Source organism: Oryza sativa, chromosome 1, assembly GCF_034140825.1.
Source record: "Oryza sativa Japonica Group chromosome 1, ASM3414082v1".
Taxonomy (NCBI): Eukaryota; Viridiplantae; Streptophyta; class Magnoliopsida; order Poales; family Poaceae; genus Oryza; species Oryza sativa.
The window spans coordinates 14935120-14962279 of record NC_089035.1 but is presented as its reverse complement, the minus strand read 5'-3'; the positions used below and the strand labels follow the sequence as shown (position 1 = coordinate 14962279).

Here is a 27160-nt window from a genome sequence, read left to right as displayed (position 1 = left end):
AAGTATTAAATATTAAAAAAAACTAATTACACAGTTTGTGTGTAAATTGCGAGACGGATCTTTTAAGTCTAATTGCGCCATGATCTGATAATATGGTGCTACAGTAAATATTTGTTAATGATGGATTAAGTAGGCTTAATAAATTCGTCTAGTAGTTTACATGTAAAATATGTAATTTGTTTTGTTATTAGTCTATATTTAATACTTCAAATGTGTGTTTGTATATCATATGTGACCCGCCAAATTTTTTTGCCGGTGGAAGTAAACACAGCAGTGCAGAAATACATAAATCGAATCACACACGGTGGTGGTCTTTCCCTATATAAACAGCAGCGGCCATAGAAAATTACCCCAGATTGAATTGTACAGACTGGTATACTGATACACCGTTCTGGCTGTTGTAGTGGTGGATATGATGAGGCTCTGCTGGTTGCTGTTCCTGGTGGCTGCCATGGCGACGCTGCATCTCGCACTCGGCGTGCCTCCCTCTGCCCGTGATCTTCGTCACTGCCCCACTTCCTGCGGGGACGTGAACATCACATATCCCTTTGGCATCGGCACCGGCTGCTTCCGGCCGGGCTTCGAGCTCATCTGCAACACCACCACCAAGCCGCCCAAGCTCTTCTTCGGTAACACGACGGAGATTTCTTATCAATATCCATACGGATATGTCAGGGCCTCTGTCGTCTTCAACATCGCCACCACCCCAGGATTGCTTGGCACCTATAGCAGGTCATGGCAGGCACCTGGGAGGGTCTTAAGCACCTACACGACCAATTCTCTGGTGATTGTCGGATGCGGAATCGACGTCTACTTGTTCCGCAGTCATACCAATATATTACAGGGGTATTGCAGGAGTGAGTGCACCAACATGGCGCTCATGGACAAAAAGTTATCAGGACGACCATGCAATGGCATCGGTTGCTGCACCATCGACTTGCCAGGTGGAGTCCGTGCCTTTCGGTTTAATATCACTCAGAGGGAAGAAACACATTCGGTTGCACTTGGTAATTCTACAATTAAGGCCTTCTTAAGTGACAGCCAGTTCTACTTCAATACGGCAGATCTCCTGTCAGAGAAGATAAACGCAAACACCATCGGTGCTACATCGTTATTCTTTTCAGTTGCTATTACAGATCAACTCAATTGCTCAACTGCTCAGTTGGGTTTGAATAAGACAGATTATGCCTGCAGCGACGGTAGCACATGCGTTGATCAGAGAAACCAGCGCGGCTATTCTTGTACCTGCCCTGCTGATAGTTTCGATTATGACAATCCCTACCTTCTCCACGGCTGCAAACAAGGTATTCCTATACAATTTATTGCGACTGAGAATAAAGAATAGTTATAATGAACTAGGATGAAAGAAAGCCCGCGCAGATACTTTGTGTATATTATTGGTTGTTTTATAAAAACAATGCTAAAAGAAGTTATATCTCATAATTTCCATTTAAATGTTATTAAATAATAAGAATAATATATAAATTCTCCTATTGTCGCAATTACTTATTACTGCATATGTACCAATAACATAAGCCTAATACATCATTATACACTAAAATATCCACTATTTAGGTTTCATATCTCACTTATTTCTAAAACCATATATAGATATTGAAAAATACCACCACTTCTATCCATTGATTGATAGCACCATTAAAGTTAATACAAATGCTACTCTAATGGGTGAAGCCGATCATAGCCACCAAAACTTCTTTCTCTGTTGCCTTAAAACATGGGCCCCACATCAATGTAGCCATGTTCCTCAAGACTAGCTTGGAGCATAATTTTAATACCTAATTCATTATCACATACTCATGGAGTATTGCATCGGTAAGTAGAATGTTGAGCACTATTAGTGATGGTGGCCTCCACTAGGCCCGCCTTAAGTTAGCCATATGTTTCATGCTATACTTATGATACTGTAGAAAACTCTATTGTCCATGTTTTCCTAAATGTTTTGAGCGGATTTGTGGTATATATAGTGTAGACACAATTTGTTTATGGCGTTGATCAGTACTACTCAAATTTTTACGATATAGATAGAAAACTCTCTTTTGAAAATGGGCAAGGTGAATCACTTGATGATATTTTAAAAAAATTATAGTTAAAGAGACATATCACTACAATAATGTACAAAACACCATATTATTGTTTATATTTTGACAAATATGAATAGTTTAGCGTCTAGTTCGTTTTCAACAACTATTGTTTATAATCATATGAGACACTTTTACTAATTTGAAGAATGTATTTATTTTCCAAACTTATTTACAACAACTAATCCATTCGAGTACACTTATAGTCATGTTAGTGGAGTTTATGACATATATCCATCAATTATATCTGACATATTGAAATTCCTTAAGAAAATATATCATGAGTAGTTTATTACGCATCTTACTTCATTGTTCATTTATGTCAAAAATATTTGGCAAAGAAATAAAATATATGCTCATAAATCTTATGATGGATTAAGGGATCGCATTAAATATTTTTGATATTTTGTTTATATCTACTACCTCCATTCCAAAATATTTTAGTGTTGAACATGGTTATTAAAAAAGAAGGTAGAATTAAGAGAAAATCCATAAAATGCCATGGACAAGCACTCTAATCTAATCATAGAAATGACATTGACAAACATAACTTCCAAAAAATGCCATCATATAAGCCTTTTTCTTCCAGAAATGCCATCGCCGTCAACCTACCGTTGATGCACACCGTTATAATTATAAAAATGACCAAATTTCCCTCAGTTCAAAATATACCCTCCCAATTCACATCGAAAAAAATAAAATGGAAAAAAAAAACATCACAGCTGCTCCTATAACCCTAGACCCGATCTAGGCGCCTCCCCCGGCGGCGGCGCAACTCTCCCGGTCAGCGACGGCGGCGAGGCGGCAGTCCACGGCGGTGGCGCAGTATGCCCAACGAGTCGATCCCATGTGGCGCTAGTGTAGCGGCTTTGGTGAGAGACACGGCGCAGCGCGCGGGAGGCCGGGGAGGCATGGCAGGGCCAAGCCGGTCGGTAGCGGTGCGTGCCCAGCAGTCGTCATGTGGCGGTCAGGCGTAACGCAGGCGGTGGAGACCGTGCTCCGGCACGGGCAGCGTGCAAGTTGATACGTCCCCGGTGCGGCTAGGCGCAGGGCGCGGCTGCGGCAACCCGACGGCGCGGCGCGAGCGCGACATCCCGGCGACGCGACGCGTACTGCTTTTGATTTTCCTTTCTTTTTCATTTTTTTGTTTTGTTGTTGTTGTTCTTCTTCTTCCTCGCTCCGGTGGCACACAGCTGTCAGCGAAGGGTCGGATATGGAGGTGCGGCGGCCGGCCGGATCGGCTACGAGGTGGATGGCCGGCACTGCAGGTGTGCAGGTGGTCGGCCCGGCGTGCGGGCAGCCGACACTACGGGCATGGCGCTTCCCCCTCCGCCATCGGCTCCTGCAGCCCTCGCCCCGGCGCCTACGACACCCGTGCCCTTGGCTGCGACCGTCACGCCATTTTTGTTTTTTCTTTTACTGTGGATTGGGAGGATATATTTTGGACTGGGGTAATTTAGTCAAATTTATGGTTGTAACGGTGTGAAATGAACGGTAGGTTGATGGCGATGGCATTTTCAGGAAGTTACACTTGTCGATGGCATTTCTAGGATTATGATGCTTGTCGATGGCATTTCATGGATTTTCTCTAGAATTAAATATGGAGAGGTCGTGATTGGTTGAGAATTGAAGGTATGTGTGATAGTAAATTGGGGGGGGGGGTTGATTGGTTGAGAAGAAAATGTTGGAGAAAAAGCTGTTATATTTTGTGACAAATTATGAGTGATGTTAATTGTTTTATTTTGAGATGAATGAGTATATGCTATGTATGCTACTCACTTTTGAAATACCAATCAAATAGTTATGAAAATATACAAAACTTTGAAAATCTTAATCTCAAACAAATTATAATTTAATTAGATATACTTGAAAAACACAACTAAATTGTGTTTCTCATTTTTAATATGTAGATTTAAATTAGTGTTGTATACTTGTAAAGTGATATTTCAACCCCTAAAATATGATGCGAATGTTCTGGAAAATTATCATAGAACTAACTATTATATATTGGTCCCTTGTGTCGTGTTGTATTAGGACCATAATATAACTTTTATAACAATTTAATTAAAGTAATACAATGGAATCACAAATTTTATACTTTATATTTTATTATAGATCTTAGTTCTATATATGTATATATGTATATATATATGTATATTATATATATATATATATATATATATATCTGAATTAATATATTTTATTTTTATTTTGTAGAAAATCATATTTCAAAGACCGTGATTTTATGGATGTATACCCTCCGTCCCATGAAAAACCAATTTCTGGGGATGAATATGGACAAATGTTTGTCCAGATTTACCCCCAGAAGTTTTTTTTTTTTTTTTGGGACGGAAGGAGTATGTTTTTGGCTGTCTTTTTTAATCTAAGTACGTATGGTTCTTTTGGTGAACAGTATGTAAGCTTTATTGTTTTGGTTCCAATCTAGGAGAGCACAGTAACAGCGTTGTATCGTATAAACAAGAGATTATTATTTTTTAATAATAGATGTAATCTAATTGTGTAAAATAATAGGTCTATCAATTTAAGTGAAAATCAACGGTAATGTTAGATAGTACCCTGTGAAGATTTAGAAGAGTTTATAGGAGAGCCTTAAGAGCATTTTTAAAAAGTCTTTTTTATCTACGTTCGTATGGTTCTGTGGTGAACAATATGTAAGTTTTATTGTTTTGTTTTCAGTCGTCCATACGAGAACCCAGTAGCAGTGTTTGTCTCGTATAAACAGGAAGAAATTATTATTATTAATAATAAATCTAATCTAATGATGTAAAATAATGGGTTCACTAATCTAAATGAAAATCAATAGTGAGATCGATTTGATAGGTCCATGTGGTAGTTTAGGAGTATTTATAGAAATGCGATATGATGGTTTAGAAGTTTTTATTTTCTACTGCTCTTATGGTTTAGAAGTGTTCGTAGGAAGTTTATTGAACTTGTAGTATATAATACAAACATTTTACAAATCAAGCACCAATAACTTATTGGCGTGCCAACACTCTCTCACGCTATATATGCATATGGCCGATGGTGTGGCCAAAATATTTATTTGAAAAATATTTTCATTGGGTTTAGGTATATAATTTTGTTAATAAAAGATTTAAGTAATGCAAAATCCTTTCATCACGTCTGGATTCATGAAGTCGTATATCTGATGTGCACGGTGCAGCACATATTTGGTAGTCCTTTACATATATCCAGGGCACGCTATTTTCTATTTTATTCGACTGTTGTGCATTCCCTAAAGTACTTGCTTTTTAAAAGTATTAAATATTTGTTTGTTTCTCAATACCCATAGTATCTTTTATCTCCAAGGTTTTAAAGAATCTTGAGAATATACCATTAAGTGATACACATAAAAAGGTTAATTTATTGTAAGAAGGTACATTGTAAGTACTTACTTATATTTCATCTGTTTATAATACATATTATAAGTCGATTCAGTTAACCCTCTTTAGTTTTGATCAAATTTATAAAAAAATATAATAAATGTTTCAACATAAAACAAAGAAGCTATCAAAATATATTCAATGTTAGAACTAATAAAACTAATTTACGATCTCATCTTTTTTATGCTTATGCTTATCAACCAAAATTCAAATTTTCAACCTTAAATTTGATGTTGATTTTGGTGTTTTTCATTGAAGCTTATTTTTCAGCCTTTACTTTTAAATATCTAAGAACACATATATATAAAAGTTTTATTTACAAATTATTTTTCGTTTTTAAATATGTCGTTTAGCTTATTCCATGAACAAGCCAAACAATAGGGCTGTTAATTAGTGATATAAATATTGCTATTTTTTTTATAAATTCAATAAAACTTTTAACTTTTAAAAAGTTTAACTAAGAAAATTTCAAAGCGACTTGTAATATAAAACAAAACGGAGCAAGTACTTTTCAGTAACGACGAACCCAAAAATAGATCAAGGCCTGGACCGTCCCATTACTGTTTTGGTCCAACGAAAGTTCACATGGTGAAAATTCAAGGGTCTCAATGGGCCTTCCATCTCAGGCCCTGGACAATGGCATAGCATAAGGACGGGGGCTTGGGTCTGCCCTGCTTTTTAGTCTCGAGAACAAATTAAGAGGCATTCAAATGTTTATCCCAACTTGTGAAACAAAACTTTTCACTCCTCATACGAAAACAAGCCATCCTTTTCCAACCATATTAACTTATTTGAACTGCTGTGTACAATAGTATGCGCACATGCTGTTAGTGTTGTTCATATAAGTAACAAATGTTCTCTGAATCGAACAGAGTACTACATCTCCGCACGGAAAAAGCGGAACTGCTCCGAATTTTGTGGCAGTACAAATATTCCTTTTCCCTTTGGTCTAGAACAAGGTTGTTCTGCTAAAAAGAAATTTCAACTGAATTGCACGTCGAATCAAACGCTTATCGGAAGACCACCCATGCAAATGGAAGTGACAAGTATTTCGGTAGATGAAGGACTAGTGTATTTGGATAGAGTTGATGAAAATACGACAGCACGGCACTTTACAGATTACGAGGTTGACAGATTACTGGAAAATATATTCATGGATGACACTGACTTCAACTTGTCTAAAGTGTATGGCGTTTGGAAATGGTCAGTCAGCAATATATCATGTGAAACAGCGAATAACAATACTGCATATGCATGCATTAGTGACCACAGCGAGTGTGTTCCAGTTACTCAGAGCAATGTCTATTTTGGTTATCGCTGCAAGTGCTCTCCTGGCTATAAAGGGAATCCTTACACCAGGCCGGGTTGTACAGGTACCCGCTCTTACCTCCAGTACTAAATACTACGGAGTAAATCGAAAGCAATAAAGTAGGATATATATGTGTGTGTGTATATATATATATATATATTAGTCATAGTGTACTTCAGCTTTACATTTTTAAGGTGCTATACGCAGATATCGACGAGTGCTCAAGACCTAACTTTTGTAAGGGGATATGCAAGAATAGAGAAGGAAACTACAGTTGCACTGGTTGTCCCTACGGCACATATTTTGACCCTGTGGAAACGAAATGCATTCCAACTCAGCCTCATGAGCGGCGGCATAATATTGTGATAGGTATATTACATCGAACAGTCCATTTTGTTCCTGTTAAATTTGATATTACAGCATTAATTTCCTGCGCTTGAAACAATAGTGAAACTAGTCAATTATTGCATATATTCACTTCAGATGACATTGTCAGAATTATATCATCATGTACAATGGACACCATTGACCATCAAACGTAAATATATGAGGGATTAGTTTTGTCCACGGGAAAAAAGGGATTATTTTGTTTGAGAAATGCACGAGATATTGCAGGAATTGAAAACAAGACATGGTATAGAGTTGATGTTGAAAATTTCTATGCTTGGCTAATTAAAGAGTGACAAATCATCAATTTTGCTTGGGGATTTGATGATTTACCATTACATAGACTGGGGATTTGATTATTTGCAATATCCTTAACTCACGTGTGATTGACTCGGAGGGTCACATGTGTCATTTTCAGGAGTAAAGCTATGTAAAGTCATTGGGGTCACTAGACCCCGATGATTTCCTAAGCTTCCCCTATATCCCCTTTATTTTACAGCTATGATCCCAGTCAACAAAAGCACTAGACTCCAATGATTTGTTTTATTCAAGCTCAACTGACAGCAAGGAACAACACTATTAGCAGGTAGCAAATACAAAATTAGTTAACGTTTATGATTATACGTCAGTCCACACAAATAAATAAATAAATAAATATATATATATATATATATATATATATATATATATATATATATATATATATATATATATATATAAACTATTCTATACCCCCCTCCCTCCAACCCATCTCCTCTCCCCCCAAGGGCCCAAAACCCACCTCCCACCTCAGTCAAAGGCCGGTCAAAGGTCCCCCACGTGGTCAACTCTTGGTCAAACCCGCCAGTGACTTTCCCCACCACCCCTCTCTTTTTAGATCTCGTCTCGGAACGACGTAGTAATGTCTTGTTCATCGTGCAGTAACACCATGTTTTACTTGCAATAACAAAATTAAAATTCAGTTATAATATAGTTATGATGGATCTACTTTTGATAAGGACTTTTTTTTCGAACATTACAGTGCAAACGGTTTTTAAAAGTAGTACATGATGTGAGAGATATTGCCCTTCAAAGATTTTTTTTTTAAAAAAAAATTAAGTCTCCACGAGCAGTAATACTATATCAGAAGTGTTACTACTGCCTGTTTTACATTACTGCAATCACATCATGTCGTTACTACAAGAATATGGAGAATTGGCTCGGTTTACTCGTGGGGCAAGGGTAGAGAGATATTACCTTTAAAGATTAGTCTATTAAAATTTAACTCTTGACAAGTAATAATACTATATCACAGGTTTTACTATTAATACTATATCGTAAGTGTTACTACTATTTGCTTTACGTTACTACAATTACATCACGATGTTATTGTAAAAGTGCAGTAAATACTATATGTTTTGCAGTAACAAAGCATCTTATTGCATTTTTGGGTAGTGTTACTGCATAAACACGTGGTAACGTGTATATGCCGTGTAGTAACACTTTTACCTTTGTGCAGTAACAAGTATATGGTTAGCATATGAGACTTTGAACCCATATATTTTTGTTCCAATTCTTGATTTACTGCAATTCACCACAATATTACTGTCAGAAGTGCAGTAACGTCATATACATGCATGCAGTAACACTATATTGGAGGGAGGAGACCGGTTTTCTTGAGAAGAGGGATGCAAAATGGTTTTTTGAGGAGGAGAGTACATAGGTGCATTTTGAAGTTTTACCCTTCACATGCAGTAACACTATAGCATCATCGTGGAAACGGTTTTCAAAAATTCAAAAACAATACGTATCTTGTGAGATATTGTTTTTCAAAGAACATTTTGAACTTTAGCCCTCCACATGCAGTAACAGAATGTATAATTTATAGTAACAAGGACATATACATGCAGTAACATGGTTTTACCAAATATATAAAATTGTTCGAAACACTCATACATCAATCAGACCTCGCTCGAAGCCACCTACAAACTTTACCAATGGCCCACCTATTCGATCTTCATCTTGTAAAAATGACATAGTAAAACTACAATTATCGTGCAGTAACATAGCTACTTGGAGGTGGTAACATGCACATATTATGTAGTAATGCTTCTACTTTTATACTGTAACAAGTATATGGTTAGCATATAAGGCTTTAAACCATATATTTTTGTTTCGCTTCCTGGTCTACTGCAATTTTACTACGATGTTACTGCCATAAGTGCAGTAACGTCCTATGTGTTGTACAGTAACGTGGCGTGTTACTGTACTTTTATGATAATATTACTACTAGAGCATAGTAACATGTTATTACTTTCGTAGTAACGTATATTTGTTTTTGTTTTACGATGGTAGTGAAAAATATTGGAATTGATAATCATATTACTTTCTCACAGAATTCTCAAAACAAATAGCATCATTAGATGAATTGGTTATAAGAATATGCTTAGAACTATGAGGTCATGGGTTCAAATCTTGAATTTGACAAACTATTTTTTATTTTGCTAGAAAATAGAAAAAAGAATGGAGGAAAAAAACCGGAAAAATGGTGCCATGGATAGATCAAGAGGAGGGAGGGGGAATCGGGAGGGGGGATCGAGAGGAGGGAGGGGGAATCGGGAAGAGAGAGAGAGAGAGAGAGAGAGATATGGAGGGGGAGGAGGGAGGGGGAATCGGGATCAGGAGGCGGAGGGGGAAAGAGAGAGAGAGAGAGATCGGGAGGAGGGAGGGGGAATCGGGATCAGGAGGCGGAGGGAGAAAGAGAGAGAGAGAGATCAGGAGGAGGGAGGGGGAGGCGGAGGGGGAAAGAGAGAGAGAGAGAGATTGGGAGGAGGGAGGGGGAATCGGGATCAGGAGGCGGAGGGAGAAAGAGAGAGAGAGAGATCAGGAGGAGGGAGGGGGAAGCAAGAAAGGGGAGGGGGTATAGAATAACTATATATATATACACACACACACACACATTTCATATTAGAGTCCGCCGCAATGGTGATTCTTGAAAGACTAATGGAGTCAACAGTTCATATCCAAATAATGATGTGGTCGTTTGCTTTCATATGTCTTGTGAAACTAGAATTTCTACCCACAATTCTAAACAATGATATGTTGTAAATTGTAATTAACATGTAAGAGATAGCCACTACAAGAACAATAATTTATTTTATCATAACATGCTGTCATTCCTTTTGTTCCATATGCTTTTCCAATTTCTAATCTATCGTTTTTCGCATGCATGCTTTCCAAACTGCTAAACGATGTGTTTTCGAAAAAAAATCTAAAAATTGTATTGATGCATTTTCAAGTTTTTTAGATATTAATTAGTTAATCATGCCCTAATAAGCTACCACATTTTCCGTGCATGGGAGAAAGGTGTTGAACCTTTCCTATTGCACACCTGAATATTATTAGAAGCTATAGCATGTTACTCTTGTTAACTAGTACTGACCCCGATGATTATTTATCCTGGCTTTGTCCTGGGCATTTTCATGGGTGGCAGACTGGCAGGTGATACTCATCAATCGTAAAATTTGCTCCCCTTCAATTGGCTTGAAGGAGTTGTAGAGGCCGATGAAGGCCGAGCGGAATAACACTGTCCTTTTTGAAATAAAATTTGGGAGATACAATTTCAATGGTATTTTTCTATATGGCAATCTTTGCATCAAGATGCAACAAATTTGCTAAGCAAAATATGATAACATAATTCCCACGAAAAATTTGATAAGTTTAAAGATGAAAGTTTTATACAGCTGTCTTCACACATATTTGGATTAATAAACTTGATCACATAGATGTTAGTAGTAGTTTATGAAAAAAAAAACATATTCGTTATGCGGACTTGTAGTTGAATCTACTTTAATTTGCAGGGGTTGTTATTGGACTAGTTGTTGGTACTGGAGTTCTAGCCCTTTCATTAGTCCTAACTATATTACTGCGAAGGTGGAAGCGAGGTATTCAAAAGAAAATTCGAAGGGCATACTTCCGAAAAAACAAAGGTCTTGTCCTGGAACGACTAATATCATCAGATGAAAGTGTGGCACATAGTACAAAAATATTTTCTTTGGAGGAGTTAGAAAGAGCACCTGACCATTTTAATTCCACACGCATTCTTGGAAGGGGAGGCCATGGAATAGTTTATAAGGGTATATTATCAGATCAGCGTGTTGTAGCCATAAAAAGGTCTAAAATTGTAGAGCAAGGTGAGATTGATCAATTTGTCAATGAAGTGGCTATCTTATCCCAAATCATTCATCGCAATGTAGTTAAGCTTTTCGGTTGTTGTTTTGAATCCGAGGTACCTTTGCTCGTGTATGAGTTCATCTCTAATGGGACACTTTATGACATTCTACATGGCGATATGAGCACTGAATGCTCATTGAAATGGGATGATCGGGTTAGAATTTCTCTAGAAACTGCAAGCGCCCTTGCTTATCTCCATTGTGCTGCTTCAATTCCAATATTTCACAAAGATGTCAAATCTGCCAATATACTCTTAAATGACAATTTCACTACAAAGGTTTCCGATTTTGGTGCTTCAAGGTCTATTTCCATTGATGAAACCCATGTTGTCACCATTGTGCAAGGTACATTTGGGTACTTGGATCCCGAATACTATCACACAGGCCAGTTAACTGCAAAGAGTGATGTCTATAGTTTTGGTGTAATACTAGTTGAGCTCCTAACAAGGAAGAAACCAATCTTTCTCAATTGCTCTGGTGAAAAGCAAAATCTGTGTCATTACTTCCTTCAAAGTTTACGGGATAAGACAACAACTGATATGTTGGATTCTCAGGTAGTTGAGGAAGGAAACCTAGGAGAAATTGATGAGTTTGTATCACTTGCTGAGGCTTGCTTGAGACTTAGAGGGGAAGACAGACCGACCATGAAAGAAGTGGAGTCAAGATTACAGCTCCTAAGAGCCAATATTACAAAGAAGATTCAAGATGAGTCACAAAAGAACGTGGAAGCGATGCAATTGTTTCCTTCCGTTTATGACTCTACTTCTTTCACTCAGAATGTTGACATCGGAATGGATGCTGATTCATTAACTCAGCTTGCCTCTACATGCCATACCATGGAACAAGAACTTGTTTCCTTGACTCGTTAAACTATTTATTTTCTAGCAATTTTTTTAAGCTAAGACAATTAACAGTGTGGTTTGTGTAAAACAGTAAGGTTGAGAGGACGGATAAGAAAGTTTCTATTAGTGTTGGATGAAAAAAAAAAACTCTGTCCTGGGAGGCTTGAGGGCTGTGTATAAACACGTAATATGCTTTTATACATACACATTGACCTGGTGTCTCTTCCCGTTAAACATTTTTTTTACCATGAAACAGTGGGGAGGCCCCCACGACATATTAATAAAAATAATATTTAACCCTAAAAAATATTATTTACAAGGTATGTTAAAGGGGATGTTTATCTCTAATCTTAGTATGAGCAAATGAATATTTAGTTCCTCATTAAACATAGCTCTCCAATCCCCAAGAGCCTGATAGATATTGTTGAAAATAAGATTGTTTATTTGTTTCCATATCTTCAAGCTACCATAGAGAAAACCTCTATAAAACAGGTGGCCTCAAAGATGTTGCATAGTGCTGCCATCTTTTGACATCTCTCCAAGTTTATTTTCCAGATAAAGTCGATCAAATGTCAAGATGCAATATTTAAAGGCGTAAAAAAGAGGTGTTCTCTTATTTCTCTTACTCTTGTAAAAAAGAACAAGAAAATATATCATCATGTGGCCTGCAATTCTTTCGGTCTAAAAGATCTCTTGTATTATGTCACACCCCGCTCTGGCACCACTTAACAGTGACATCAGAGAGGGTGCGTCGTAGAAATCGGTCCCAACCAACTCCTACAGAACCAAGATGCCGGTACCAGTCCCAGGACACCATACTGGTATCTGCGGACAACTTAGATGCATAGGAGCAACAAAGTACAACATAGATAGATTATACCTTTATTAGGAGGTCACATCTTCAGAGTGACTCCAAGAGAGTGTACCGACAAACAAAGAAGCAGCAGCGGAAATCTTCTGAAGACTCGAGGATTAAGAGAACTATTCTAATTCTACTCCACTAGCACTAGAATACTAAACTAAACTTTAGAGAGAGCTTGATCTTCTTCTTGGAGTGTGTGAAGGAGTGGAGGAGGTGAAACCTATTTATAGCTCGAGTATGACGGTTGTGGTGGTTGGAATGGTCGGAAATGCCCCACAACCGTCGTTGAGAAGCAATCTTCGACGTCCACGTGGAGGGCCAAATAAGGAAGGTTAGAATATCCCAGAACAGAAAAAGGAATGAAGATGTCCACTCATGTGCATCAATCACAGCACACACATAAAATAAATTACAAAATAATTCAATAAAGGTAAAACAAAACTGTAATGTGCACATAATATTTTGGTTTTACAAAATAGTTAACCTTGTAAATCAGGAGGCGTGGTCCAAATGCTTCTTTTCACTGTACCTATTCTGCTTTTCTTGGCTGAACTTGTGCTTGCAGAGTTCGCTGAGAAACTGTCCCTCCCCCCTGCTCCACCACCACCATCCCTACCTGGATCACACGGCAACCTCAGCTCAACTAAGCACAAAACCAAACAAAGGCAGCAAAACACCACAAAGAAAAAGATGCCTGCCTCTGATCTTTCGATGAACTCACTTTCGCATTAAATGTGCATAGAAACACAGGTAAACAAATTTTGCAGCAGTGTTTATGTGTGTGGCAAAAAGATCCTTGATTTGGTTGGTTGTGACCTTTTGAGGACTTGTGCATGAACAAATGAAAACTGGAAACTGAAACGTAAGCTTAGCAGATAGTAGTATCAACGAAGGAAAAAAGCATCTGATCGATTGTCACAGGTCAATTAGTTTGCGCCTGAAAAATAAGTTCATACAAAATTAGTTTGCCACTGTCCTGATTCATAGTTTATACAAAACAACCTTCTTGTTTAGCAAAATTGTTTCTTTTCTCTATTATGTGTATTAACAATGTATAAATGTTGTTCTTGGTCCTCAAATTTTCATCGGCTATCTTATACAAACATGTACAAACTCAGAATTTTACGTGCAATTGAAATAACTAGAAACACTTGCTTAATGCAGAACAGATCAGATCATTAAACAGAGCATGACCAATGTGACAAGAATTGTCCCTGGAAAAAAAATATATGAATAAGTGGATACATCATTGACAAATCCTACCCTGCTGTAGCTCATCAACACTCTGCTAGTCAACCTTTCAGGAAGAAGCTGAGCTTCTATAGCATAAACAAAAGCCCATGCATACAATTGAAATGAGGTTGAAATGATTGTTTAAGACAAATCATATCAAATTCATATGCCATCACAATAATATATACAACATATAATGGGGCTACTGCCAGTACAAGTTGGTTGCAAATAAATCAGTGGCTTCAAGTAAATTATATTAAACAGATTGCTAAGTCTCAAAGCAGGCTTGACAGCAACCAAAGAATCAAACAAATTGTACCTTCCATGAACAGTTCTAACGAATTCAACAAAATATATCGTGCTGACATATGCATTATCAAACAAAAAACAGTATCCCTATAAAAATACAAACACAACATCTTCACCCGCCTTGAACAAAATGTGGAAAAAAGATTATACTCACTCACCTTGGGATCCAGTTTGCCCCATGGTTGGCTGCTGGTTTGGGGATAAGAGCTCCACCTACGAGATCCCCATTGTAGTAGGTCGCCTCGCACGCCAGGAAGCGAACCCCCATGGCTGCGCCGATGTCCCTCACGAAGTGCTCCGTGGGGACCTCGCTGACGGCCACCGGAATAGCCATGGCTGCCTCGCGGACAGACACGGGAGCAACCGCCCTGCCATCGCCGTCGCCCATCGAGAACTCCACTGCTTCACGGTCCCCTTTCCCCACCACCTCGCCCTCAATGATCGATGAGCAAACAACAGAGAGGGCGCCAGAGATTGGGGGAGCAGTCGCCGGGAGGAAGCCTAGCTTGGCGGAGCTGTGGCGGCGTCACCGCCGATGTAGCTGCAACAGCAGTTGCCCGCCGATTGAACGAGAAGAACGGTGGAGAAAGGACAAGAGAAAAAAAAGGGAGATGTTGAGGATCGATGAGGAGAAGAGATTGATATTGGATGAAACCTAGAAAATCGAGTCAGGGAAACGGGTGTCCCTCCAGCCGGTCACCATGCCACATCCTTCACACCATGCCGCATCCTTCGCGGCGCCGATCAACCCCGCCCATCCCCTCGGGACGACAAAAGATGGCGCACGACGTGCAGATCGATCGACCCCGAAAGTTCCGATCCCCGATAATGCTTACCATCAGCCGTCCGACACGGAAGAAAAAATTGGACGCCTCAATCCAAATGAGCAGCAGGTGGTAAGTCTGAGCGTGCATGTAAGCATATTTTAAACTTAAAATGATTTTTTTACTCAAACTATTATCTGAATTTCAAACTAATTATATCGTTGAATTTGTTATAATTAAATCTTTATAACAAGATATCACATGACTATATTTTGATGACTTTTTTTTTACTTTTTAAATGTTGCACACATTGTTAATGTATGTTCCAACAAGTATTTATTAATATTTCACTAATGCATTAGCCATGTTGCACATTATTTTTTATATGTTTCAGCAAACATTTTTTTTTATGTTTCAACAATTACAATTCGATGCAAGCTAAATACAAAAATATTTTTAAAAAATCAAATATTTGCCATGTATTTTGGAAATACTCTATTAAGGGAATTCGTTTTATTTGTTGTTCCACATAAAATGTTTCACCTAATGTACTCACAATGTTTCACTATGTATAGATCTAATATTGCAGTGAACTGAAACATTCTTTCGTTATTTACTGAAATATTGTTTTTATGTAAGGTGAAACAACGCCCGATTTAAATGACTGAAACATTTTCGATCTACTCAGTGAAACAATTCCAATGTACTTGGTGTAACATCGTGCAACATTTAAAAATAATTTAATAATAAGTTAAAAAAAATTTCGTCGGAATATATCCATGTGTGATCTTGTTTTAAAGATTTAATTGCAACGAATTTAATGGTGTAATTGGATCATGATTTGGATTAATAATTTAAGAGAAAAAATAGTTTACAGTTTGCTTACAAGACATTAACTATCCCTGTCACACATGCAATTCTGTGGGCGGGAAAAGTTGCATGCATGCAGCTGCCCGGAGAAGTTTGCATCCAACAGTGACGACGCGCTATCAATGGTCGGGATTTAATCCCTCGATCCGATGGGATGGGTGTCCGATTTTTTTCTCCTTCCGATCCGTAGGTCTCTCCTCCGATCTCCAATCCCATCCAGCCAGCGCAGACCGATCTCCATAGTGTAGATTGAATGGATCCATGACAGTTTCCAACTTGCTGATTCCGCATAGTTCGGTACAATCGTTTGCAATTTTTCCTTGCGTGCGGGAGCGGTAGATTTGGCTGATTATGCACAACGACAGAAGCTACATCTGAAGACTTCTCAGCTCCTGTAGGTAGTTTAAATTGTTGCCAAGAATGGCATCTTTAAACTACCAGACCACCCCCAAAGTAAGTTACTTTGTGTTACATCATACTCCTAATTTTAAGATTGAACCCAGGAACTCAGCAAACACTTTCGGAATAAACGGAAAACATAAACTTCTTCAGACACCAAGCTAATGAGTGTTCAAGAATTTTTAGGAAGTTGTTTAGAGGAACATTAACATGAGTTACATACTAAATAGAGTTATGTTTTGGCCACAAATATGTCCTGACACTGACTTATTTCATATAGCATTATACTTTTTTTTAAAAAAAAGTATATAGCATAATAGTTACTTCACTATAGATTTAATCATGGTCAACTATCATAAGCATATACAGTGACAAATTATGCAACCAAACAGAAGTTATTCCTAATTGCAATATAAAACATCACCAGCGAACTGGACAGAATAAGGTTAAGGACGAAAGTGGAAATGCTTGAGTACAATCTTGTAACAATTTGTTTTCACCGGATAAAGTATGAAGTGCTTGGGTTTATGGGCATTTCTTCATCCTTCCTTCTATACTCGGTGTTGTGCTCGATTTCAAAGTTACTGGTTGATGGTCCACTGAGATAGCTGTGCTCAGTTTCTAGGTTACTAGTTGATGGTCCACTGAGAAAGCTCTCTATCTCAGTATCACGTTGTATCCAAGGGTGTTTTGAAAATTTTCGTAGTCTGCTAAGCTCCTCAGATACCTCTTTCATTGATGGCCTATTGTCACTGCACATGTCTAAGCATTTCTTAGCTATGTCTGCAAGCCCACTTAGCAGTTCCATGCTCTCATGATCTTTAATTTGACTGTCCAACATGGCCTCAAGATTATTCTCCTTCATTGCCAGTAGGAAACTTGATGACAAGCTTTTCTGAATCTCAGGACCTTCAAATTTCAATGGCATCTGCCCAGTCATGACCTCCAAAAGGACCACACCAAAGCTGTAAACATCGCTCTTGTCTGTCAATCGGCATGTTTGCAGATATTCCGGATCTAGATAGCCACATGTCCCTTGAACCATTGTCACAAATTGGTCTTCATCACTTAGTGCTAATATGGAGGCTCCAAAATCTGACACCTTTGCCATGTAGTTCTCATCAAGAAGGATGTTAGAGGTTTTCACATCGCCATGCAAAATTGGTGGGTTTGCATAGGAATGTAAAAATGCAAGCCCTTCAGCTGCTTCATTGACGATTCTTAGGAGAGAACTAAAAGGGATATGAAACGTACGGTTCTTGCCATGAATAAGATCAAATAATGTTCCATTTGGGATGAACTCATACACTAGCATTGGGATATCCACCTCAAGGCAGCAACCCAGCAGCTTAACAATGTTCTTGTGGTTGATCTGTGAAAGGATTAACATTTCTTTACCAAATTCCTTCTTATGCCTATCATCAATCAATGCACATTTTTTAACTGCCACTGTAATGTTATCCTTTGTTATACCCTTGTACACGGTGCCATGTCCTCCATGTCCAAGAATCTGGCTTTTCTCAAACTTATTTGTTGCATGTTCTAGTTCGGCTTGAGTGAACACCTTAAATGCAAGTCCCTGATCCGATTTCATCTTATCAAATAATATCAGTCCTCCGTGTTGCTGAAAATATTTTTTCTTGACATCTGTAAGCTTTCTTCGCTCAAACATCAAACGCATGAAGAAAATGGTGATCACTAGAGCAACAGAGCCAATACAGATACCTGTATAATGTAAAATTAATTCCACACATTAGCATGTCAATGGACTACAATTTATTACTGTTATTAGTAGCAGCAGTAGCATTACTATTACTACAATTACAGATATTATTATATTACTCTCTTGTCTTCTCCTTTTCAGATTCTTGGCATGGCCTAGTAGCAAGCTCATGCCATTTTGTTCTTTCATGCTCTGCGGTTCAGATGCTTTTGTGCCTTTTTTTTTCCTTGTGTGCTTGTAGCTGCTCATTCATTGAAGCATTTCTGCATTTGTGATTTATGATACCATGCACATGGGCAGATATGTACCATTTACATAAGGGACCACTTTATTACTAACTAAGCTTATGAATTATCTTCCTGACCTAGAATAGAGTTGCAGGAGCAGGCGCAGTTTACCTATTTTGCAAAAAGTAGAGTAAGCTCCTAATTAACCTCTAGCTATTTACCTATGATAAGGTTGATGTCTGGGTTGCATGTGTTTGTTTCCCTTGCCAACTTTCTTCCCAGAGGGCAAGAAGGCCGAGAACAATAGTACCATCCTATTGTATTGCGACAAGTTTCACCCTTTGTGCATGGACTTGGATTCTGCTCGCATTCATTGACATCTGCATTACACATAAAAATATTTCCCAATCAATCGTTGCAAATTAGCTATCATGTCCATCAAATGCTTCAATGGATCCTTACTACTATCAGTCTAGAATTTAAAACACAATAGATAAATAGCTATCTTTAAATGTAAAACTTATAGACATGATTATACGAATCCAAATTGACCATATATGAATGCTCATATGCAATAGAGAAAAGTCCGAATTACACCCCTGAACTATTGGGTGAGTACGAATTACCCCCCTAAAACCCGAAAACTAGATATATTTCACCCTCAATTATCAATACCAGACAAATTATCCCCTTGACTTAAACCAGAGTGGTTTTAATCCTACGTGATAGTCCAGTCAGCAATTTTTTTTTAAAAAAATCAGCGGGGCCCACCTGTCAGTCTCTTACCCTCTCTATCTCTTTCCCCTCACCTCTCTCTCTTCTTCCTCCCCTCATCTCCATGTCTCTCTTTCACCAGAGGGGGAGCGCCGGCGGCCGATAGGGGTGGAGGCGGAGGCAGCTCGAGGCCGCCGGCACGCGGCTCGTCGTCGACCTCCGCCGCAAGACACACGTAACCGCCGGCGCGCCTCCTCCACGGTGGCCCACAGGGGTGGGGCCGAGGTTGTCGTTGTGGTGGAGGAGGAGCTGTCGTCATCGGCAGGGGCACAGGCCTAGTGTAAAAAACCGGACCGGACCAGCGGTTCAACCGGAAAAAACCAAAACCAGAGGTTGGCACAGTTCGGTCGAATAGAAAGACCAGATATGCAATTGAACCGCTTGAACCGGCCGGTTTTGCAATGAACCGGGCAATAAACCTCCTTCGCTCGGACTGGACTAATACAAGTCAGTGAATGAATGGGCCACACAACGCGACGGCCCATTTAGTGTGTTTTGGGCCATACATGTCCGCAGGCTTGATTTTTTTTTTTTGCCGGCGCTAGGTGGGGAGTCGACCCCTGGTCAATTGGTTACAAGCAAACTTCCGTAGCCATCCTACCAGCTGGATGTATGTATTAGTATGGAAATACATGTATTACATGTACTTAGTGAACCGCGGTTTGACCGGCCGCTTCACAATTGGACCGTCAAACTGGTGAACCAGCAGGGTGACCGGGTCATCTACCGGTCCGGTTTTTTCCACTATGGATGCAGGTAGTCGGGACAGCGGAGGGAGAGTTGCCGTCATCGGCAAGGGTGGAGGTAGTTAGGGCGGCGGAGGGGGACTCGAGAATAGTGGCGGGCAGATGCAGTGGGGAGGAGGGGCAGCTCTAGGGCCGGAGGGTAGTCAGCGACGACACCTGACGGGGGTGGGGTGGAGGCAGTCGGCGCGGCGAAGGGGAGCCACCGTCGTCGGCAAGAGCGGAAGCAGTTGGGACAGCTAAGGGGGAGCCGAGGACTGCGACCGATGGGAGCGAAGGGCGGAGGCAGTCGGGGCGGCGGCCGACGGGGGCGAGGGCAGAGGTAGTCGGGGCGCGGAGGGGGCGTCGAGGGCGAGCGCCTCCCGACTCCCCCGCCGCCACGAGTGCCTCCCGGCTTGCCCCGCCGCTACGCTTGCCTCCCGGCTCGTCCGCTGCCGCACATCCCCCCCCGGCTCCCTCGCAGCCGCGAGCGTCTCCCCAAGAGAGAGAGAGTAGGGGAGAGAGGTTAGGGGAGGGGATATTTTGAGGGAGAGAGATGACAAGTGAGGCCATGGATTTTTTTTCTATTTATTTAGTTGACTGAATTGCCATGTAGATGCCACCTATGCAATCTCAGGTCAAAACCGCTCCAAAACAGTGCTTAGGGGGGGTGGGGGTCTTTGTCCGATATTAATAGTCAAGCGTGAAAGATGTCTGGTTTTTAGGTTTAGAGGAGTAATTCGGACTTTTCCCTATGCAATAATACAAGATTTTTCTATAAATCTTACAGATAGCATGTACACATTCGCATATATGTTCGCACAAATGATATGTAGTTGGAATTGGTGTAGAATCCACTATCATCAACTCCTTCATTTAAAGACTAAAAGTTGTGTGAAAAAAATTTGGAAAGTTTTATTACTGATTGATAACTGTGAAATGACGCTACATGCAAAAATTCTGTCTGGAATTAGGAGAAAATAATATTTTCCCACCAAAATAATTTTTCCTAACAATAATGGAAAAGGAATGGAAGTGAACCTCATGCTCTCACTGTATCATCTGCTCTATTAAGAAGTATATATAAGCCCCATCGTTTCGCTTATTTGTGGAATAGGCGGAAGTGCGAAACTACATATTTACAAATAAAAAGTAATTTGTGAATAAAATTTTTATATACGTGTTCTTAGCGATCTAAAAGTAAAGGCTGAAATATAAACTTCGATGAATAAACCTTAAAATCAGCTTTAAATTTAAGATTGAAAATTTAAATTTTGGCTGATAAGCTTAAGCATAAGCGAAAATATGATAAGCTATAGAGTGTAAAATCTTCTATTGATCTTAATTTTAAATTATTGTTCAAAATCGTTTAGCCCTTCAACATTGTATGATGGTATTATATATGTCTAGCTTCCTAATTGTCCATATGTGCTACCTCATTTTTTTCGAATGCATCTGGAATCAAGAAGACATTGGGTGGTGGCATAACTCATAAACCAAGTCTACCTCAATATCCATGCGCATGCCGTGTTAGAGCAGATACAATAGCAGACTATTAGCCAGCTATAAACATATTTTAATAAGATAAATGATGAGAGAGAAAAGCAGCGGGCTACAGATCTGTAGCCAGCTACAGCACGGACTCCAAGACGCAATGTATGTATGACAGGTGGGACTATATATATATTAATAGTATAGTAAGCAACTATTATATAAATTAGCTATTAGATTGGCTATAAATGAATTGGAGCTAGTAGTGGGCTATACTATTAAACTTGCTCTTATCCCTATATATGCACCTCTATTCAGATTGTGTGAAAGCTTTTGAGAGAAAATCAAGCATGTCATATTGTACATGCAGTCTAGGTTCAGGTTCTTTTCAACCTGGATTTATGTGCCTTCAATTTCTTCACCCTAGGGTGTGTTTAGTTCTTTGGGTGTAAAGTTTTTGAAGTATACGGACACATAATTTGTCTCGCAATTTACATGTAAATTGTGCAATTGGTTTTTTCCCGCATTTAATGCCTCATGCATGTGTCCAAACATTTGATGTGACGTTTTTGGTTTATTTTTTTTGTGATGGCCCTAATAGAAAAAAGAACTAATTCCTCCTATATATGATGTATCGTCCCTTTTGTTGCATATCACCTTGCTCATTGGAAATGATGGTTTTAAATTTACACCTTTAAGATAATCACTAAGTACATCATTCAAGATCTCGTTGAACTGAAGATATAAGGATAAGGAATTGCAGAGTGAAGAGGAAAACTTGCCTGTGCATCCATCAGGGAGGTAAGGGTTTCCTTGATACCCTTCTGAGCAGTTGCAGAGATACCCTGGGCCGTTTTTCGAATCCACACAAATACTATTCCCACTATGGCATGCATATGAAGTCATGTTTTTCGCCACCTCGCAAGACACATCTCCTATTGCCCAGTCCAGCACTAGCGGCTGCTGCCCCTCATAGGTATCATTGAACCTCATGGTAGTTATGTACTCTGTGCTGAAACTAAATGACTCTGTTTCTACCAGTGCAGCATAGCTGCATGGGTTGAACTTCCAACTATCTGATTCTGAAGTATTGTAAATAGTATACAAATAGATATCTTGGCGAGTTAAACCCTTGGGTATGGCATTGGCATTTTGGCAGCAGCCCACTCCGAGGCATGAACCATTTGTCAGGTCTTCTGGTCCTCCGCACACTGATGCACATGCAGTTGTATATGATGTTCTGTTCAGTCCGTTGTAGATATATGCGAGCGTATTGCACCCAATGACTACAAACGTGTTGTACGCATCAGAGAAACGGTATGGCGATGTTGATAAATCCATCCACCAGGAATTGACATTCGCTGATCCTGTACTGGAGTTGTAGCAGTTTGTGGTGATGGAGCCTAATACTCGGCTTCGACCGTAAACCACTGAGATGTCTAGAACTTCGATGTTACCGGTGAATGGCTGGTCAATTCCATCAGCATTCCTGTTGCAAATGATCTCAAAGCCTTCACCAATAGCACATCCAGTGCCAATGCCAAACGGATAAGGGATTTTGACATCACCACATTGTTTTTTGCACCAAGGGTTAGGCTGCGCAGATATAGACGCTAGATGCAGCATGACTAGTGCAACACTGAGAAGTAGTTTTGGGGACATATTATTTCTTCTCTGACATTGGTGCTGCTAGAGTATTGTATCTTCTGCGCTAAAGCAGGACAGAAAAAAAACACACATTAAAAACTCACTTTTTGTGAACTGTTTAAGGCTTAAAGAAACTATAGTACTGGTTTTAACCTCTTGGTATATTTCAAAGTAGTAAAATTTCATATAATTCTTTATGCTTATTTAGTTACATATATATTGCATCTCTTTGTTTCTTTTGTCAAAATCACCATTATAATGTTAGTAATAATGGTGTCGGTTTGTTGCTAGTACTGAGTTCATGTTTGTATGCCTCTTTTGAAACAGTCACTCCACAAATAAGTTTACTGTTTGTCAGCCTCTTTTGAACCAGTCACTCAAACACAACTAAGTTATAAAAGGAATGATTAACTACTTTTTCTATGGGTTCTTTTATCTGCTCTGGTATTGCTAATCTGAACTTCTTATGTATTTTTAATGCAATATAGTTTAGCATGCTCATTCAAGTAATATATGATGTCGCAAATGTATCAAATATAATAGCTAAGCTAGGCACCCTTAAAGTTCAATGTTAAAATTGTTAGTGATATGCCCTAGAGGCAATCATAGAGATGATTATATCACATACTATATTTACATATTTATCCGATATTGTTCCTTGGAATAGATAACTCATTATTGGTTAATGAATATGTGATTTTTTCACGAGACTCTTTATTTTGTTTGTTACTATTTCTAAAGGATCCCTGATCAAATATCATATGTGGAACAAATATGTTTAGATAATCAGCACATGTATTAATTGATGATCATATCTCATGGATCATGGTATAGAGATACCAAATTAATAATGTGGACACATATTGGGGAACATGTTGTTGGATAGACCCAACATGAGACACTGCAAGAGCCATATGTGTTGTGTCATCAGTGATTTCATTTAATGTTGGTGTTGAATCCTTAGACCTGAGATTATCATGATTTCCAACATGTGTAGTAGCTTACTTAGGGACTGCTAAACGCTACTCCGTAATTGGGTAGTTATAAAAATAGTTTTCGGGTATGCTATGAAACATGTAGTGGGATATGGATAATCAAGATGGGATTTGCCCCTCCTATGGAGAGATATCTCTGGGCCCCTCGATGTTGTAGATTATGGAAGTGCATGGCCATGCCAAAGGTGATTGAGGAATCAATCACAAGTTATATAATCTATCACAGGTTCAAGTGAATGATTGAGCTATTAGAGGATGGCACATATCTAGCCTTAAGCTTAATCGATATCGTGAGGCAAATGGGTTCATACAAGTATACACTAGAGGTTCAGCCGATATGATCTTTATGTATGCCCGATGGGTCAATACATTCTGCTAGGGGCCGCTGTTGATGCATGGACCGAAAAGGAGTTTTCAGATTACAACCGAGTGTACATGAACCTACAGGGTCGCACGCTTAATGGGTCAGAATAAGGGGATTGGATGGAGATCCAATATGAGCTTAATTCGGATAGGGATCCGAATAGGAGTCCTACGGGCCTTGGAGGCTCGAGTGATGGATCCTATATATTCGTGAGGGGTGTGACCGGCGGAGGCATCGCATCACGTGAGAAACCCTAGCCGCCACTCCCTTCCCGAGCAAAACCCTAGCCGCGTACGGGTGCTAGCACATCTACGCGTGGCGTTCCGTCCCTGTACGTGTGGATACCGGTAGAGGCGCCGCTGGTTTGCGGTGCTGATCGGCGTAGGAGTACGGCGAGAAGAACGCATGAGGAGGAGAAGGTCGAGCCGGTGTGATCGACTACTTCCTCTACATCGACGCGCGCTACTTCGCGAGAGTTCCTTCGACTTCTCAGCGTCTTCTTCCGCTGCGCAGCGCATCGAGTGGTAACGATCTATGATCTAATACTTGCCTGGTTCCTGGTTTACGCGATAGAAAATTTTGATTTATGCTATTGTAGCCTACACATATCCCAACAAAAATCTTGCAATCTCGAGTATCCTAGGTCAACCTCAGAAAAATTCATTGGCATCTTTGATTCATGTAGTGTGGTTGCCAAAGTTAGTGACTACGAACTTTAAGAGTCTTATTTCGGTCAAAGTTCTCCAACTCAAAGCATGCTGTACACGTTATTTTTCCCAAAAAAGAAATATAAAAAAATATTTATCAGCATTTTGTTAGAGAATGTTTTTAAAACATATCAACTCTCTAATATGTAATTCATTCATTTGGGCCGTACAAGTACTAGCTACCAAGTACTCCCTCCGTTTATAATACCTCCGTTTTATATTATAAGTCGTTTTACTTTTTTTTTTGTCAAACTTTAACCGAGTTTATCGAAAAAATTAACATCTAAAATATGAAATTAGTTCCATTAAATCTAACCTTGGATATAGTTTAATGATATATTTGTTTTATGTTGAAAATAGTACTAAAAAAAACTTAAATGACTTATAATATTAAACGGGGTACTCATTATTATTTGCCACTACAAAAATTTTGGTACGGTTTTATTGTTTCTAACCCTATTGAATTGCTAAGATTTGATCTCAATCCAAATAACTAACAAGTACTATTCAAAATTAGCAAATACTACCTCCTTCCTTAAATGTTTGACGCTGTTGATTTTTTTAAACATGTTTGACCGTTCGTCTTATTTAAAAACTTTTGCGAAATATGTAAAACTATATGTATATATAAAACTATATTTAACAATGAATCAAATGGTAGGAAAAGATTAATAATTGCTTAAATTTTTGAATAAGACGAATGGTCAAACATGTTTAAAAAAGTCAATGGCGTTAAATATTTAGGGATAGAGCAAGTAATTGGTAAGGTTTAACAAGTACTATTCAAAACTACCAAATAATTGGTAAGACAAGAATTGGCTGCAATCCTAAGATCTCCTTAGACTGCAGTACCACTAAACTTTTTAACGCTATATCGGCTCGAATATTCTAAACCCGGCCTCTTCTCAGGACTCGCAGCGTACGCAGCCAAACTAGGCGATCGATCGGCTGGGCACCTTAATAAGCTGCAACCTTGTCAATCCTGTCCAGGAACTAGTAGGCTTTTAGTAGCTACTCCCTCCGTTTTACGTTATAAGACTTTCTAGCATTATCCACATTCATATAAATATTAATAAATCCAAACACGCATATATGTCTAGATTTATTAACATATATATAAATATGAGTAATGCGAAACGGAGAAAGTAGCGTTTTAGCAGTACGAGGAACCGATTAATCTTGCATGAACACAGCGGGAAGAGAGAAGAGAGAGGAGCAGCAATAAATCGTATAATTCGGATGAATTAGTGTATATACCTTGGGGGCTGAACTGGATGATGAAGAAACTATATATGAAATCTGATGATTTATGAGAGTAGTTGTGGCCCTCGGTCCAGACTCCAGACTCCAGAGCGATCTAGGAGGTGTCTCGTAGGAAGTTGCAACTCGACTTCACCTCCAAATACAAGCCTGAAGCCATGGATTGGTAAGCGCGACTCAGTTTTCTTGCAGGACCATTTCTTCGCTGCGATCCAGTAGGCCCAAGGAAGTTAACTGGGAAATAGAAACAGGACTGCGAAGCTGACATTTCACCAGACTGATGACAGGCTAGACCAGTTCCAGTGATGCATGTACAATGGTTGACGCAGCTTGCAAGTTGCAGGTCTCCACACTAATTTTTGGGAAACAGACCCTCAAAATGTACGTATACTCAACCTACGGTGACTAAAAGTCACCGCGATCATCTCGCTAGTGACATATACGTTGTATACCATTAAAAAAATAATTAGTCATGAATGAGAGCATATGAATCAAGTATAGAACTTAAACCCATATGAATTGGTTTCATGAAAAGAAAGAGGCTCAATACGGTGATCTTTA

The 27160-nt window shown here is 39.1% G+C and overlaps 2 protein-coding genes and 1 long non-coding RNA gene across 5 annotated transcripts; 1 reads left to right on the top strand and 2 right to left on the bottom strand.

Moving 5' to 3' along the window:
* The first annotated feature begins 327 nt into the window (after positions 1–327).
* Positions 328–12486, top strand: LOC107275705 (wall-associated receptor kinase 3). Its single transcript, XM_015775947.3, has 4 exons — positions 328–1304; positions 6376–6876; positions 7020–7181; positions 11039–12486. Exons 1-4 carry the CDS (start codon positions 413–415, stop codon positions 12277–12279), a joined length of 2796 nt encoding a protein of 931 aa, XP_015631433.1. The 5' UTR covers positions 328–412; the 3' UTR covers positions 12280–12486.
* A 632-nt stretch (positions 12487–13118) lies between these two features.
* LOC9269648 (uncharacterized) lies at positions 13119–15497 on the bottom strand. 2 transcript variants are annotated; one of them, XR_010738985.1, is made up of 3 exons: positions 15312–15497; positions 14815–15197; positions 13119–13730 (listed from the first exon to the last, which is right to left on the bottom strand). It is a non-coding gene; the product is annotated as an uncharacterized lncRNA (long non-coding RNA). The 2 variants fall into 2 exon arrangements; XR_001547322.3 differs by lacking the exon at positions 15312–15497 and having other exon boundaries at positions 14815–15308.
* A 1444-nt stretch (positions 15498–16941) lies between these two features.
* Positions 16942–26806, bottom strand: LOC4325722 (putative wall-associated receptor kinase-like 16). Of its 2 annotated transcripts, none has more exons than XM_015774104.3 (4): positions 26597–26806; positions 22409–23337; positions 18861–19019; positions 16942–18414 (listed from the first exon to the last, which is right to left on the bottom strand). In XM_015774104.3, exons 2-4 carry the CDS (start codon positions 23286–23288, stop codon positions 17186–17188), a joined length of 2268 nt encoding a protein of 755 aa, XP_015629590.1. In that variant the 5' UTR covers positions 23289–23337; positions 26597–26806; the 3' UTR covers positions 16942–17185. The 2 variants fall into 2 exon arrangements, with proteins under 2 accessions (XP_015629590.1, XP_015629584.1); XM_015774098.3 differs by having other exon boundaries at positions 22409–23332; positions 26597–26803.
* Between the last annotated feature and the right edge of the window lie 354 nt (positions 26807–27160).